At 39.0% G+C, this 17,882-nt stretch overlaps 2 protein-coding genes across 6 annotated transcripts in view; both read left to right on the forward strand.

The window, feature by feature from the left end:
* Positions 1 to 6,530, forward strand: part of LOC128231454 (lactadherin-like) — a 53,594-nt gene extending 47,064 nt beyond the window's left edge. For all 5 annotated transcript variants that reach the window (XM_052944291.1, XM_052944292.1, XM_052944289.1 and 2 more), the window contains 3 exons: positions 2,631 to 2,678; positions 2,940 to 3,185; positions 3,425 to 6,530. In XM_052944291.1, coding sequence (XP_052800251.1) covers positions 2,631 to 2,678; positions 2,940 to 3,185; positions 3,425 to 3,705 — 575 coding nt within the window. In that variant the 3' untranslated portion in view covers positions 3,706 to 6,530. The remainder of the gene's footprint in view (positions 1 to 2,630; positions 2,679 to 2,939; positions 3,186 to 3,424) is intronic.
* A 10,530-nt stretch (positions 6,531 to 17,060) lies between these two features.
* LOC128230988 (complement C1q-like protein 3) lies at positions 17,061 to 17,861 on the forward strand. The gene is made up of 2 exons (XM_052943412.1): positions 17,061 to 17,256; positions 17,407 to 17,861. Exons 1-2 carry the CDS (start codon positions 17,061 to 17,063, stop codon positions 17,859 to 17,861), a joined length of 651 nt encoding a protein of 216 aa, XP_052799372.1.
* The last annotated feature ends 21 nt before the right edge of the window (positions 17,862 to 17,882 follow it).

Consider the following 17,882-nt stretch of genomic DNA (forward strand, 5'->3'; position numbering starts at 1 on the left):
CTGCTACTTAATACTAGTTGGGTGATTTCCTCTGTTGTCAGGTGTGGGAAATGAAGTCCCGTACCTTCTGCATGGGGCGCCTCAACCTCGCTAGTCCAACACCTTTTGTCCCACCCTGACCATCTGCATGGGGCGCTTCAACCTCGCTAGTCCAACGCCTTTATTCCCACCCTTACCTTCAGCATGGGGCGCTTCAACCTCGCTAGTCTAACGCCTTTTGTCCAACCCTGACCTTCAGCATGGGGCGCTTCAACCTCGCTAGTACAATGCCTTTTGTCCCACCCTGACCTTCTACATGGGGCGCCTCAACGCCTGTTGTCCCACCCATACCTTCTACATGGGGCGCCTCAACGCCTGTTGTCCCACCCGTACCTTCTACATGGGGCACCTCAACGCCTGTTGTCCCACCCATACCTTCTACATGGGGCGCCTCAACGCCTGTTGTCCCACCCATACCTTCTACATGGGGTGCCTCAACGCCTGTTGTCCCACCCGTACCTTCTGCATGGGGCGCCTCAACCTCGCTAGTACAACGTCTTTTTCCCACCCGTACCTTCTGCATGGGGCGCCTCAACCTCCCTAGTACAACGCCTTTTTCCCACCCATACCTTCTGCACGGGGCGCCTCAACCTCCCTAGTACAACACCTTTTGTCCCACCCGTACCTTCTGCACGAGGCGCCTCAACCTCGCTAGTACAACGCCTTTTTCCCACCCGTACCTTCTGCATGGGGCGCCTTAACCTCGCTAGTACAACGCCTTTTTCCCACCCGTACCTTCTGCATGGGGCGCCTTAACCTCGCTAGTACAACGCCTTTTTCCCACCCGTACCTTCTGCATGAGGCGCCTCAACCTCGCTAGTACAACGCCTTTTTCCCACCCATACCTTCTGCACGAGGCGCCTTAACCTCGCTAGTACAACGCCTTTTTCCCACCCGTACCTTCTGCACGGGGCGCCTCAACCTCGCTAGTACAACGCCTTTTTCCCACCCGTACCTTCTGCACGGGGCGCCTCAACCTCGCTAGTACAACACCTTTTGTCCCACCCGTACCTTCTGCACGGGGCGCCTCAACCTCGCTAGTACAACGCCTTTTGTCCCACCCGTACCTTCTGCACGGGGCGCCTTAACCTCGCTAGTACAACACCTTTTGTCCCACCCGTACCTTCTGCACGGGGCGCCTCAACCTCGCTAGTACAACACCTTTTGTCCCACCCGTACCTTCTGCACGGGGCGCCTCAACCTCGCTAGTACAACGCCTTTTTCCCACCCGTACCTTCTGCACGAGGCGCCTCAACCTCGCTAGTACAACACCTTTTTCCCACCCGTACCTTCTGCATGGGGCGCCTCAACCTCGCTAGTACAACGCCTTTTTCCCACCCGTACCTTCTGCACGGGGCGCCTCAACCTCGCTAGTACAACGCCTTTTGTCCCACCCGTACCTTCTGCACGGGGCGCCTCAACCTCGCTAGTACAACACCTTTTGTCCCACCCGTACCTTCTGCACGGGGCGCCTCAACCTCGCTAGTACAACACCTTTTGTCCCACCCGTACCTTCTGCACGGGGCGCCTCAACCTCGCTAGTACAACACCTTTTGTCCCACCCGTACCTTCTGCACGGGGCGCCTCAACCTCGCCACTACAACATCTTTTGTCCCACCCGTACCATCTGCATGGGACACCTTTTGTCCCGTCCGTTACCTTCTGCATGGGGCGCGCCAACCTCGCTAGTACGTTTTTTGTCCCACCCTGATCTTCTGTCAGGATTTGGTCTCGGTTACAAATGTCGCGAAACATTAATTACTATAATACTACTTGTCATGTGTTTTAAAAGATGGTATCGCCATTAAGGACATGGTATATAACGTATACCAGTATTTGACTTGGTACGTTAAATGTTTATAGTAAGAAAGCCTGCAATCTTGATGATCTGTATAGTGATGGTAGACGAACTCCCCTTGTATGTCTTCAATTACACGGCTCATGATGACTGCCAAATATTACCATATTTTAATACATCCGTACGCCATATGAAGGCAAATTACTTAAGTCAATGAACCAACAACCCAGCATAATTGCTTGGTTTTCTACATTCCCACCTGATTACTACTTTGCTGTCTTAAATAACCTAATAATGAGACTGTACACCATTCAGAAAAAGTGAAAAATGGGATTCGGAAAGAAAAGGTCTCTTGTACCATTTAAAAGTGGTTAAGATACACAAGTTGTTTAAGGCTAAGGCTAGATACACACAGTAGCTCTCGTGTGTAGTTTACAGTAGGTTGCCAGACTGTTATCCGCAGTTACACACCCACACTTTTGTAATATCCAGCAAAGTACAGTGTGCAAGTGTGTTTTGTGTGGTCGGAATCATCGGAAGACATTTTACAGTACATCCTTTCTCCACCCATGTAGATGAGGCTAAGACATGCGCACCAACGGCATTTTAGCTCGTATGATTTCTAAGGGTATTGCCATTGCTTTTGCGGCGTTGTCCTCGTCGCTATCGACGTTCGAAAACCTCAACAGTGGCTTTTACTCTATAACTTTTCATAATTTCAAATAAAACTTGAAACGTATGGTACACTACGCAACTATTTAGCAGGGCCTATAACTATGGTTTATGTTTACAGGTGAGTGTCCAGATGGTTTCATGCGCGTTAACGCCGAGTCACCTTGTGGTAAGTGTCATTCAGCATTTTTCTTCTTTGACCATGTCTTATATATTGGTCTATATGCATACAGATAGTGTACAATACTTATTTACTTTGTTCATAACGATTGTTACAATAGCATCCCAACGAAAACATGGTAATTATTTTTCTGCCGGACACGAATGGCACCACTTTTAACGACTGACCTACCAAACACCATTTAAGAAGTATATACATGTATATATTGAACGTGAACGTATTGAAGTTAACGTTTTGCTTTTTTTCCAGTTGAGAACCTAGCGTATAAAAAGCGTGCGCTGATCAGCACGAGCGCGCGCCACAACAAGCGTCACATCACGTCAACACACGTGTCACAGGACCGGGCAGAGCAGGCCGTTGACGGCAAGCTGGAGCAGCGCCTGGGTTACTGCACGATTCTGGACAACCTTTACGGGGACGTGTTTACCATCGATCTAGGCCGCAAACAGCGCGTCTCCGGCGTCCTCATCTACACATGGCAGGGCGAGGGAGAAGGTAAGCATTTGCAACGCTTTAAGCATTTAAGCCAGTTGTGAAATATGCTGACATTTCGACTACAAACCATTTTGAATACTGCTGCTGTGTTGGTTGACGACTTTAAATTTTCGTGTTTTTTGTGCATGTGTAATCCTCCGGTTTTCGTTTCTGCTACTAGTATATTTTTCGCATTATTATTGTCTTATGCCAAGAAAGGATCTGTTTCACTTACGTTTTTTCCTGTTTGACTATTTCAGAGGGTGCCAGTGCATACAAAGATTATATGAACAATTTAGACAAGCTGCTGGTGTACGTAGATGATTCCGGGAGTAAAAATGAACCGAAAGATCCGAATTCTACGTCGCAGCTTTGTTCGTATATTTCACGACTCAACGACGCCTTGTTCAAACCTGTGCTTCACTTTTCATGCATGAGACCTTTGACTGGCAAAAAAGTTTTAATCGAAGCATGGAACGTTGAAAACAGTTGGAACAGGATTTTCAGTGCTGTGTTGTGCGAAGTGCAAATCTATGAATAGAGTAATGGAATATCTAGTGTATATTTAAAACAATCTTTCGATGAGAAACGGGCAAACTTGTAAATAATTCACTGTGATTCTTGATCTTATTAATTAACCATATTTAATTAATAGCCAGTTTGATCATTTTGAAAAGTGAATAAGGTCAAGATCTAGCACAATATTTTTCGAAGGGTACAAACATATTATCAGAAAACTTCAGGGTAACAAGGCACCAATATAATTTACAAACTATCCATAGACTTCAACTAACAAGATAATCATACATAACAAGGTTTTCATTGATGCATAAATTAAGATGTGTTCATTAAATACACGACACAGATCTGATACAAAACATTTAACTCATCACTACCTTGTAAATATCCTGTTCTACACTGTTCTACACTATGGCCAGCAAATAATGTAATTATGTCTGAGATATTATTATGCAAACAGCCCATTATGGGCGGACAGTTGTGTCGACGAAAGGTTGAACAAGGCAGTGCCAAAATATATATGTGAAATAGACACACGCCCACGTTTTGCTGGTGATGTACGATAGGCTGCAAGCAAAGTAACGTTGGACCGTACGTTGGATACGTGGTGTAGCAAGGAGTCGGTACATACTCAGCACTAGGTGGCTTTGTAAAGTGACAACTATGGCATGTTACGGAGAGTCAGACGGACTATACATGTGCCAGTGACATGACGCTCATCAACGCCCAAAGTGGCGTAAACGTTACACCGTTTTTTTGTATCTCTCCACGGGCACCGGAGTGTAACCGGAATTAGTAGGTCTTACGTGTATACGGAGCTACGTCAACGTGCCTCCAGTACTGTGAACAATAACAGTTCGCTTCCGAACTCGGAACTGCAATGACTTTTCTAAAAAGCGGACTACGTTCCGAGCAAGCGGAAAGGAGTGGTGGACGTTTTCATGTTATTTGTAATATTAAACATGTACATGCATATTGTACTAGATAAACGTTTGTGTTAGGAGATTAGAGCTGCAGGATCTGTATGGTGTATATAGTGTTGACTGTGGTACTTGTAAGCTCTAGTGGTTGCAGCTGTAGATGTCCAGTCACATACCGTGCTGTTCTTCCACACCAGAATTTAACACACATATAGATACCAGGATTTAACTTTAAACTCCTTATTAGACATTTGGCTATCATTTCATCACAATTCTACAGAGAAACATGAAATTTGGCATACAAATTTAAAAACTAAGTAGCTAAGTAGTTTCGCAAGAATCTCATATCAAAACCAAACATACAGATTTCTGCTTCATTATCGAATCTCTGTACCCTTATACTTACATAATCACGAGTTGGATTGCGAATGTATTTGAAACGCGCTTGTCTGACGTACCAGTAGTAGATCAGGCAAATTATTGTTGTTCTGTATGAGCATGTATTTCACCAGGAGCTATGCAAACATTTGTTATGTAAATATGACTACCATGACATCACAAGTGTAGTGTATGTTTGTGTATTTATATACTCCCCTCCTACCAGCAAGTAGCACGTCATCGTTATACCCTAATAAGTATTTTATGTTCATTTTTGTAAATTCGCGTTTAGAACACTGGGTTATATTTTTTTTTTACCTTTCTTTTCATATGTTTATGAAACTTTAACATGGTTGAACAATTTAACATTTTCAAATATGAAAGTCGAGTACTTTTGTCTGTCTGTGTAAAATGATCTTTATTGATGACAAACTGAATTCTTTCAGCATACATCTTAAACCTTTTCCGTTAAACACTATCTGTTCATCTTGTTAGGTGACGCCAGACACGTCAAACACTATATTGTAATGTGACGCCGGGCTGCAGTTCGTTACACGCTTTCTGTACGTATTGAACGTTGACGCCTGTCACCAGTACGTCGAATAATATATGTACATCTTGTAAGATGACGCTGGACATCAGTACGTCGATAAATATAATATGTACGTGTTTTAATGTGACGCCAGTTTCAAATGCGTCAAACAATGTATGTACATCTTGTATTGGGACGTCATCTGTTCATCTTGGTATCTGACGCTGGACTCCAGTAGTTCGAACAACATCTGAACATCTTGAAATGTGACGTCAGACACCAGTGCGTCAAACAATATGTGTACATTTTGAAATGAGACGTCATCTGTATATTATTTAATGTGACGCCGGACACCAGTACGTTAATCGATATCTGCACATCTTGTAATGTGACGCCGGACACCAGTACGTTAATCGATATCTGCACATCTTGTAATGTGACGACGGACTGCAGTACTTTTCTCGTCTTTGCTTCCTCGACTCCTCTGATGTTTCAGTAGGTAGAAATATGTGTTGACTGTTACTTTCGAATTTGGCTACGTAAAGGCAGCTTTATGGTACTCAGTACCACACAACCACAAAACTTTCTCTAAACTGAGGGCCGAGTCTTGATCCACATATATTACAGTCAAAAAAAGAATTATATGAATCGACTAGAAAATCGTGTTCAGATGATACATGTATGCCTGCATCTACAATACACATATAAAACATGGATAATTTTCCTTGTAACGTTTTAATACCGTCCTGAAAGAAGGGACGTGGCCTTTAGTTTGTGTTAAGGTTTCAGCTTATCTTTTTTGTTAGTTTTGTATTACTAGAGCCCTCTGAATTGCACGGACTGCTTTTTCAGTGCATAGATTCGTTTTTGTAAGTTATTTATACCAAATTTACTATGTTAGTAAATGCTATGTTTGTAGAATGTATAAATGATCCCTGGTTGGAATAATTTTTACTATGTTGTAAATACAATAATTATTGTTATTATAATAAGTTAATAAAACGTTATTTGTACAAACGGACTTTCTTGCTCTATAGTCTTCGTATTGATTCACTGGTTGTCGTTGTGAAGTACATTAAAGATGCACTCTCACTCCCAAATCAGATTTACCACAATTAATGATATTGTTTTAATATTAAAATAAGGATGAATAAATGTCGAAAACAATGGTTCTTATGAAGAAAACCGAGTTTAATATGAAAGAAATGAGCATAAAACATGGTACTTCTACCTTATGTAACTATAGTAGACCACAGTAAATCGTTTAGCATTTCAATCATTTAATATTTTTGCGCTTTTTGTAATTAAATACACGGTTCCAATCTTGTTATCAGTTAATAATATTTTCCATAAATGCATCATTTAGTAAGTAGTTTAAGGTTTATCGGTCAAAATTGATGTTTGTTATACATCTGATGTACTGATTTTGAATAAGAGTGTCACTTTAAGAAATCCAAATGAGCTACATCTCTGAAAGCTCCATTAACAATACAGTTAAATCCACAGTGGCTTGATGACAAAGTCTTTTTAAAGTCACAATAAATAATTTCAACTAGCCAAAATTATATTTTATACATACTTGAACAGGTATATTATCAATATAATACATTGCCAAAAACATATTACAGTATAGGTTATTTTTGAATTTTGTCAAATTTATGGCAATGTATTATATTGATTGCCGATCGAATAACTGGCGATACTTGCCGAGCCGGAACGCTTAGGATTGTGGGTAAATTATTATTCGTTATCGTTTTACCGATATCGGGCAGTTAGAATCCATGGTTAAAATGTCCGTGCTGTAAATATGTTAATGAAATGACCGAAAACACATTGTAGATACAGTTACTGCAATGTGCATTTTTGCTCTTTATTTGAAATTAAATCAAACTTTAAATTACTTCTTATCTTTGAAGGCCATTTGTATTATTTTAGGTACGTTTGTTTTTTCTGTTTCTTCATAATCATAAAACTCTTCGAAATGATATCATTCTTTTGTGTGGTCACCTGGTATCTCAAATTAAAATATTTGTGATTCGTATACCTGAAGTTTTGCGTCACTGCTCATCAACAGCCAGTTATGTGTGTATATATACCTCGTTTTCATCTATCATTTAATATCTCCGATCTACCATCATTATAATGACACCTCTGTCCTATAAAATGAGTATGATTTATTTTTCTTATGAAAGTTGTATGCTAATTTTGCCTACAGATCATGTCATACCATCTTACAAACAAGTTTCAAACGTTAATTAACGCTATTTGAGGCGGCCGTGTTATCACTCCTATTCCGCAGTTTGTTTCCCTGGTCGAGTGATTTCACGTTGCGATGAGATATAATTTTGAAGAAAAAAACAAAAACAATATCTGTGTAACTTTTCCGCATGTTGTGTTTTAATGTTAAAAAACCCGCCCGTCGTCGTCTAAATGCATCACGTTTGCACGCTTGTGGTTTGTGTAAAATGTTATACACGGGTTCTCACTTACTGGCTTCTTGCAGTCCCTGGACTCGGGACTCTGCTTCGGTACACTTTTAGACATAATATTTATCAAAATTATATCTGAAATAATATATAGGTGTGTACAAGAGAAAACACCATCTCTGAATGATACTGTCAATTATGGTATTATCTTCATTTCACTGACCTAAACATTTGAGGCCATGTTATTTTATTTCATGTTATAAATGAATTTACAAATTTATTATTCCTTTTCAATAACTGTAAGTTGGTGCATTCATGTACTAACCAATCTCTAAACAAAACATGTTGATGGATCTTCAGATGGATCAGTTTTAAGTAGTAATAACTTTCAAAGAATGTTAATGAATGGTATTAGATACTATCGTTTATTGTTTTAAATATATTGAAATAGATTTGCTTAACATTTGTTTTTTTAAAACTTATCAGTCTTTTGCAATATGGGCCTTTTATAGTGATTTTAAATTATCAATAATATTTTTTTCTTTATGTTCTATGAAGTATGTCGCTTTTATTATCATGGACCTTCTGCATCTAACAGTGAAAACCCCGTATAGAATGTGCTTAAAAGATAAAGAAGGAAAACAAGTCTCATGGATATTTCCCTTTAAATTGATACTCTCAAGATAGGTTCAAGTGACAAACATAAGCATCAATCTGATACAGAACTAGCATGTATGAAGTAGACTAAATATGGCCCTTACTCGTCTGAACGAAGTCTTAATATAAATCTTCCTCGTCCATCCGTAGTTTCAAATGACACTTTGTTGTCTGAACAAAGTCTTAATATGACTCTTCCTCGTCTGAACGTAGTATTGATATGACTCTTTCTCGTCTGAACGAAGTCTTAGTAGACTCTTCCTCGCCTGAACGAAGTCTTAATATGACGCTACTGCGACATAACGAAGTCTTAATGAATATAGCCCTTCCACGGCATAACAAAGATTTAATGTGACCCTTAACGGCAGAACGAAGTCTTAATATTCTGAGCGAAATTTGAATACGACCCTTTCACTGTATAACGAAATCTTAATTATGACACTTCCGCGGCAGAACGAACTCTTAATGAATATGGCCCTTCCACGGCATGACAAAGATTTAATGTGACCCTTAACGGCAGAACGAAGTCTTAATATAACCATTTCAGGGCAAAACGTAGTACTTGACATTACCGATTTGTTTAAGAACTGATCGGAGGCATAAAAGTCTATAAACGGCAAACGAAATGACCCGAAACAAGAATTTGTCGGAAGTACGTAATTTCGTTCTCTCTCAGAAGGGTCATTGTTCTATATTTTAAGATAAAGCGCATTCATTTCAGTTTTGTTTCAGGTTTATTTTATGCAACTCTAAATGATTACTTCGTTATCCAATTAGTTTGAACAATTTCTAGTAAACGTGCGGCCAAGAGCACTGCGCCAGCTCGGAAAATATTTTTTTCCGTGATTTTATCCACTGCATACGTTGCAAAGCTAATTTGTTTCAGATATACTGGTAGATGTTCCCCTTCCTAACATTTTGCCCCGTCACTGCTGTTTATGTTTCATTCATACCTGGATCCCGTGTCTGAGTTATGTCATTCTAGCCATAACCTCTGAAATAGATAATTCTCAAATTGTATTTGAGTGACAATAAAACACCCAACTCCGATAATATAAACTTGCTTTTATTACTGACTTTTGTCGTAAAATACAAAACATGTAAATACATTGTAAAGACAGCAATGGCCTTTCTCAATGAAATTGCCACCAACAGTGTTGGTAAAAAAACAGAGCCAATAAAACGTGTGATATATAGTTGCAATGCAAGTAATGAAATGAAATGGTGAATGACTTTCCACTAATACAGGAAAATAAATCGATGATTTTATGTCTGCATTCTAATTCTGACTCGACAGAACCTTTGACAAAAAATCCAAATGGACATGACATTAGTGCAGAAATGTTAACTTTTGACCAGCAATTCATCAGTATAAGCTGTAATTACTTGCAATGTTTCAAAAATGTCATTGTCATCCTAGAGCTAGAAAAATCATTCGTTATTTATTTCCGTGTAAATGTCTAATTACAAAAATGAATTAAAAACAAATAATTTATTTGTCTGAACGTTTTAAAACATTAGATCAAAACGGGTTTTTGTTTTTGCCAAAAAAACACAATACTTCTTGGCGGTTAATGCACAATAAACCCCATTATTTATCCGAACAGTCGAGATCAAAGAAAGAAGGTCGTTAATGCACTTTAAATTGCAAAATGTGTACGGTTCGAATAACGACTAATTTAATTTATTGAGCGCCACGAATCTGATGGTAAAATAGCAATCGTGCAAAAAACATTTAAACTATGTGTTTCTTTGTGATTGTCCACAGTGACTTAAAACAAGAGAAATCACGATTCTTTTGATTGTCAAACGAACCGGGAATTAAAGGTCCATGACAATGTGTGGTAAATATCAGGGGGGTACCAGAAGCCTTCTATAGTTTAGTGGGGCTTTGTAACTTCCGGTATTAACGCCACGATTAATGATGTAGAGCAATAAAGACAGTCTCAATAATCTAGCTGTTATCAGCAAAGCTAGGCGAATACTTCAGAATCTCCAGAGCCTGGTAGTATCCAAGTTATCACAAATGACATTTTCACACCTGTGAACAATATGATCATATTTTTCACAAATCACAGTGAACAATAAGATCCTAGACACAATGTTGAAGAGTTCGTCCCCATTTTTTTGCGCAGAAAAGTCACATATGCCACATTTCCAGTGAAATTTGTGATTGGTGCAGAATTAAGATGTGACATGAAAGCCCATTTCCTTATTGATGTGATTATGTTCTTTTCTTTTAAAAAAATATCGTTTAATAAGAATCCACTTTCCAGATGGTTGCCTAGGGTATACTATATTGTCGGACAGGTTGGAGTTATATTATGTGCGAGAATTGAAAGGGGCTACTGCCTACTTGCTATGTAACCGCTGTGTTACACACTCACATTTATGGTTTCTTTGAGCGCTAGTTAGGGCTAGTGCCGTTTCTGGCATCTTTGTTAAAAAGGTTAATTGTGTGATTTAAAACTGAAAGGAATAACAGATGTAACTGTTCAAATGAATATATAAAACGGCATAAAGGAATGGTTTGATAAACGTAATTTTACGAACATTTATGTGTGATCATGTGCTTGTTCACAGCAGTATCAAGTATATCAGCTGTTATAGTATACTCGGCTGCAAAAGAATGTGTTCACTTTTTATAATTAAATATTTCCGATTTATAAAAAGTGATCAGTCTGAAATTTGGTTAACTATCTATGTGCAGCATTTCCCATTGCTAAAACGTATCTAATACCCATTTGAATTTGAGAAATTTCGATTGAATAGCGAACATACATCACAATAAATGTGCACGTGCAACCCGTGGGAAAGCCCTATGTCAACCAAGACTTGTATGGCCTTTTTCTTTGTGCCTTTTATTTAAGGTAAAATCACATCAGATTTCAACTCTGCCTCAAATGGAATTGCCAAGACTTACTGAAAGGCAGCGACTTCAAGCATAAATGATGCTTGCTCATGGTGAAAGAGTAACTGGCTTCCGTAGAAAGTTTGGAAGCGACCGATATATAATATATCACCTTCAAGAAAGCTTTAAACAATCTAGATATGTCGCAGATCTTCCCCGGTGTGACTGACTACGTGTAACAAACGCAGGAACAAACCGTGTCTTTACGTTGACGCACCTACGGCGTGGTTTTCAAACGGCCTCTAGTTCAGCACCTGCTAACGGTATTAGTAAATTTACCGTTTTGTGACATTTTACACAAATTGGCCAGCCTATAAAAGACAGCAGACCGTACGTTGGACAAATTATGCTACCACGCCATCGAGTGGCTCGTTCACAGTTGCTTAACAGAAATGACGTCAACGTGCTTGGCCGGCCCTAATACCAGATATGAACGCTATTGGGCATATTTGGGACGAGCTTGGTCCCTGTGTGAGGTCAACAGGTGACATTAACGATCTGCGTGATTTAGTAAACGCTCTCAATCAGGAATGGAATAGTATTTTGACGTATTTAGATGTTCTGTTCGGTCAATGCGCAGCCGCATTATGGTGTGTATCTGTAGAAGAGGTAGTCATTAGCAATATTGAAACATATATCAGCATGAGTTCTAACCAATTGGCACGTGAACATCTTTCTGTCTCGCGTTTTTAAATAGAGAACAAAACTGCAACTTTTTTTAAACCCTTAGCTCCTTTTTGAAGCCCAAGAACCATTTTTAATATGAAACGTCACACACTTTTTCTTAGAAACAACATATTAAGATGACAAAAACGCAAGTGAACACTTTCTTTTGCAACAGAGAATATAAAGTCAGAATAAACTCCGTACCTTAATAGAAACACGTCCATTGAAAGTGGGAAATCCAGCTTGGTTTTGAGTTACCATTGCACCAGTAAAGGGCGTCGGTTTGTCACTATGAATAATATATTTTTCCTTTTCATGTCGTGTTGATTTCATAGGAATAGTTTGACTGTCAGTTACTGGAGACATGTCTTTAGTTATTTTTTCCAGAGGTGCCGTGACGAAGCGTTTTTTGAAGTACATGACTTTCATCGCAGCATACCTTTTACTGAATAAACGATGATAATAACAATTTCAAAAAGCAGCTGACATACCAAGGAACTATATTTTGGTTTCTCTTATAGCTCATGTATTTGACTTCAAAGTCAACTATTTTGACTATGCCGTTTTGGTGAGAGTTTGGTTGGATTTCGGTTAATTTGAGTTACCCCCTAGTTCATAGAAGGTTATAGACGGTTCCATTCAAACAAGGGGTGTTTAAATGGCGTGTGGAACTCATCCAAGTGTGGTAGAAGCCCGACCTCCAAGCAAGATATATAAGATGGTATTCTAGAAGCAAAACGATTGGAAACACGCGGCGGACCTCCACATCGGATGACTCTGGCAACGTGTTACCATCCCCCGTAAGCTAAAACAATGATTTAGGTCAAGATCATGTTTGTTATCATTATAAAACACCGTGTTTCTTTCTCACTCAAAGTGTGTTTTTTTGCGTTAATAGCATTGTTTGACAAAAACAATGATAGTACTCGCATAAACTTATTTTTTGCTAAATAAGCTGTTGTACGCTCGTACAATGGCTGGTTTATAATGTCTGCAAAAACAGGTAATGCATTGATAAAAAAAAGTTTTAACACTATTCAACATTAAGTATCGAAACGGTCATAGTTTCCTGCCCTAAATTTGGGCCTCTGTCAAAATTGCGTGTTTATCGTTTTGTTTAGAAATAACAGACGTAGTCGAAGAATGGAAATTCAATTGTAAGACATAATGAAATTAAAACGCAATTTTGTACAGGAATTCGACTAAAATGCCAGATGGTATAGAGTTTCAGTTGCGATATAGATGTCATACCGCATGCAGACGAGACTTCATATTTCTGGTGTCTCCTTTCATAATCGCGTGTCCTCGGATTAAAAGATTAACATTTAAAATATATAGCATTGTGTTGGAAGTATTTGATAGCCCGATAATAGGTTGGTATTGACAAAGACAGGAGCTATCGGCTCTGTCTGTTTTTGACAGTCTGTCATTCTCGGTACGACATGAAGATTTGGCAGAAAGAGCAGCCGTGCGTATAGACAACAAGAAGGCGGAACCGTTGATTAAGCCCATTCAAGAAATGACAGGAATTACGATAAAAACAATTAGAATCAAATTATTGCTTTATTGGTTAACGTTGGTTGGTCTTGGTTCCACGTTTCTTCGCGTGACAGCTAGGGTCTGCATATTGTAACTGAACATAAGAATCCTAGGGCCCATGTTTATGCACAGTCTCAAGTCTAAGTTCAGACTCATGATTCAAAACTGAGAATCTTTATGTTATTGTTACCTTCATTCTTAAAGAGAGGGGATTGGGGAAATTGCTGTATATTAACACTCAGCATTATTAAAACCGATTGTTTTTGTTAAAAAAAGATTGTAATGTAAACAATGTTTTTTCACATTTCATTTTTGAGGCGTATCAAGTCAGACTTGAAACTGTTGGTAAGCATGGACCCAGATGCTTCCATACAAACTTAGAAATATACATCCTGATCTGCATTTTTATCATTCTTTGTGGTTTATGAGTTCGTCCATATTCTCAACAGGTACGAGTAAATTGCTTCAAAGAGGGGAATTTCTCACAGTTGTTGATTTTGACTTTCTGTGACATGTCGTACAACCGAGGTACAAGGATGGCTTTAGAATTGGTGGTGGTTCACATAACTTAAGAGGCAAGTCTGGCCTTTGATGGCAGGAACGTTGAAACATTTGTTGCATTCTTGCCGGTGTCACTCAATCACTACTTTAAAGTGACAATTCTTTCTTTGTACATAAAACAGCTTGAATGACGTGCATCTAGACTAATTACTATTTAAATAGGTGGATTCATTTTCTCTTTAATGTGTTTTGGGACCAGAGCTTTATTGAAATATCTTGATACGGGTATTTAGATCAGATGTGGTGAAAGCTGAACGAAATTAGAAAATCATGAGTAGATATTTGGGCATAGAGAGACTCGTTTTGCCATAGCAGTTGTTGGGTGGTTTTAACTTGAACTTACAGAATTTCGTTCTTGTCATGTCATTTTTAAGCTTTTGAACTCTAACCCTTTTCACGAGGACTTTGTTTCAAATTTACAGTATAGGGATAGAACGGTATATACATTGATCTTTTAAAACGTTTTAATGACAAGAGACATTTAAGATTCAAATCGTTGATTTGGCATGATTGTGGCCTTAAAAAGATACAATTTCCTAAATGTTGATATAAAAATACCGGACCTAATATGAAATGTGGACCGATCTCGATATTACTTGGCGGCTACGATATTGTATTCTCAACCTTTAATCAAGAGGTCACGTGACAGATGATGGTCGTCACACATGCGCAGTGACGAGTGACTGATGGAACGATACCCCGCGCAATAAATCACATGATTTATTATCAATTACCAATGATTCGCGTCTAATTAGTTTAAACTATTGATGGAATCAAATTAAATAGTACATACATTACTCATGATGAGTTGAATGTTTGCTGAATGGAGTTATGAGAAACGTGCAAGTGGACATTTTGTTAAAATTATGCTAACCTAGTTATCATGTTTTATTGTAAAGCGTACATTCAATTATAGTTTGGAAACTCTAATGTGGCTTTGTATTCAGTGTTGCATAAATTATGTCATGAATTCCTATTTAAAATTTTCATATTCATTAAATGTTTGACATATCACGTTTCAGTATCATTAATTTTGTCGTATACTTTGTCGGTGTTAGGTTGAGCAAATTAAGATTTAGAGAACTGCTCTGGTTTCATTTTCTTTACACTCCTTACCAAACATTTTTTCATCTCGTATTTCTACTTCGCTACATATGTAACTAAGCCATGTATACAGGCGACTGGCTCGACCTGTAGACCAAACACTTCACCCTTGCGTAATATTTCAACTGGCAACGTATCCGTAGATCACTTATCAACTAAGGCCAAACAACTGTTTGTTTCCCGTTGCCGCAAAGAAATGTGGAAGGTAGGCCAGGTTGTTGTTTTGTCCAAATGTCATTTTCACTCTTAGGAAACTCGTCATTGTGTGTACATTAAAACATTGACGCTTCTTCCTAATTATATAAAAACGGAACGGCCAGAAAAATAGTTTGGTGGCAATAAAACATAGTTAGGAGATAGATAAATAAAAATAACACCCAAAAAATATTTCGTTGTGCTGTCAGTCTCGAGGCTTTCAGCAATATGACATAAACCATTACGTTGTTTTTTGTATATTTTTGCTTATAATATGAATTTAAATGTTCTGCAAAAATGTATTGTATGAAAGTTTAGTTGAATTCAAAACACACGAAGGGAGACGATTAGGCTTAGAAGTCATGTTTATTTAGTCAACGATTTTCACCCATGGAAGAGAATAAGGTCGTAAATGTTTCGACTGGTTTCGGATGGCGGACAAATGAGGCCACTATAGTAGAGGCTACGGCAAATAGCTTTACCGATGAATAGCGGGCATCTTTACTTCTTACACAAATACGTTTTTTTTCAATTTAGAGAGAGCTCTTCGGTACTGACATCAATTCAACTTTTATATATCTAAATTAAGTCAAAGTCCTTCAATGTAAGAAACAAGAGGTCCCATCAGTACAAGCAAATACAATTGGTTCGCCATTTCATTCATGTTTTTGTTCACACATTGGTTCGTCCATGTTGCAGAGTAAGTCGTAATTTCTTATTTTGCTGATTTAATCAATATTTCTATTCAAACGAAAACAAGTAACCTGAACTTGTCAGGTAATCATAGGAGCCGGAACGCTTTGGTATGCGATGAAAATGGTTTAACGTGTCGTATGTCGTAGTGCCGATGTGTTGTAAAGGGACGTAATCGGTGATAGGGTTCTTTTTCGTTTTTTAGAGTGTCACTTGCTACTATCTGTTATGTATAATGTTTAAAAGTGTACCTCTATTCAATTTAGAAATGCACACCTGTATTTTTAGGGTCTAAATATTGAGGTTCAAAAAGTATTACTTGGTATGTTCACTGTTGTGAACTTCTGTTATTTCACTGAAAAACTCAATATTTTACCAAAAAACATAAAAGAAAATAAGAAATTATTTCTGAATTGCAAATGTAATGCATATGTTTAGTAGAATAACAATTACGGTTTAAAATGTGTTCGGTTCCGTTGTTTATTATCTGCAGCAGCACTTACAGTTCACCAGTCTAAGTCGATCTAATATCACACTGCATACTCCAGTCGGACTCCCACCGGCTCTTCAACGCTAATAAATACTGTGATGCAAACAGAAAACCTTTTAGGATTGATAATAATTTCATTTTCGAAACGTATATTGTAGTTGTGGTTGGCCAGTCTATATATTAGCTAACACAGTCTGGAGAGTTTGAGCATCATGATAACACTTTTAAAGTGACCGAGACCACAAAAGGTCATTGGTGTCAGTTATTTGGCTCGCTCCACAAGGGTTAGTTGTGTCGTCCACAATATGGCAGTGTATGTTCTCATGCTAGTTGTACTGGCTGTACGTCAGTGTACATCCAGTGGCGTGACGTTAGATACGGTTGTGGCGGAAATTGTCGCGATGAAAAATGAACGTCTGGAGGATGCGGCGAGGATGGAACACATGGAGAAGGAGCTGACCAACACCAAGAAAAGACTGGCTGAACTTGAAGCTTTGAAAGGTTGTATATGTGGTAGTATTCAGTAAAGGCAAATGAATACACCGTACACTATTGTTTCATGACAAAATAGGTTTTAACTCAATTCAGCATTTGACTTTATATGCTCCAAGTTTCTTGTAATTAAACATTTCGTATTTTGGTACTTAACAGACCCACGCACACACCAGGCCAGACAGACCCATGGTCACAGCCCCGTCGCCTTCCAGGCGTACCTGAGCCAGGGCACGGGGGTTGGGCTGCACCAGGTTATCCCCTTCAATGTGGCCACCTTGAACGTGGGGAACGCCTTCAATCCTACCACCCACACGTTCACCTGCCCCGTCAACGGCCTGTACGTGTTCCAATCGGCGCTCACGTCCCAAAATGGTCAGATGGCACAGGGCCAGATCATGATAGCCGGAATGGAGGGGCCAAACATATATGCAGCGGGCGCGTCCAACGGCCATGGCTTTGACCAAGGTTTCAACTCGCTGGTGACCGTGTGCCGCAAGGGTGATACGGTGTGGGTACGCAACTACCACGACCAGAGCCGTGACATGTTCACACTCAAGTATACGTCCTTCTCGGGATACTTACTAGAACAGGTTACTGTTGTTACCCCTTAGTTGTTTTGTATGGTATTTCTA

Source organism: Mya arenaria, chromosome 4 (assembly GCF_026914265.1).
Source record: "Mya arenaria isolate MELC-2E11 chromosome 4, ASM2691426v1".
NCBI lineage: Eukaryota > Metazoa > Mollusca > Bivalvia > Myida > Myidae > Mya > Mya arenaria.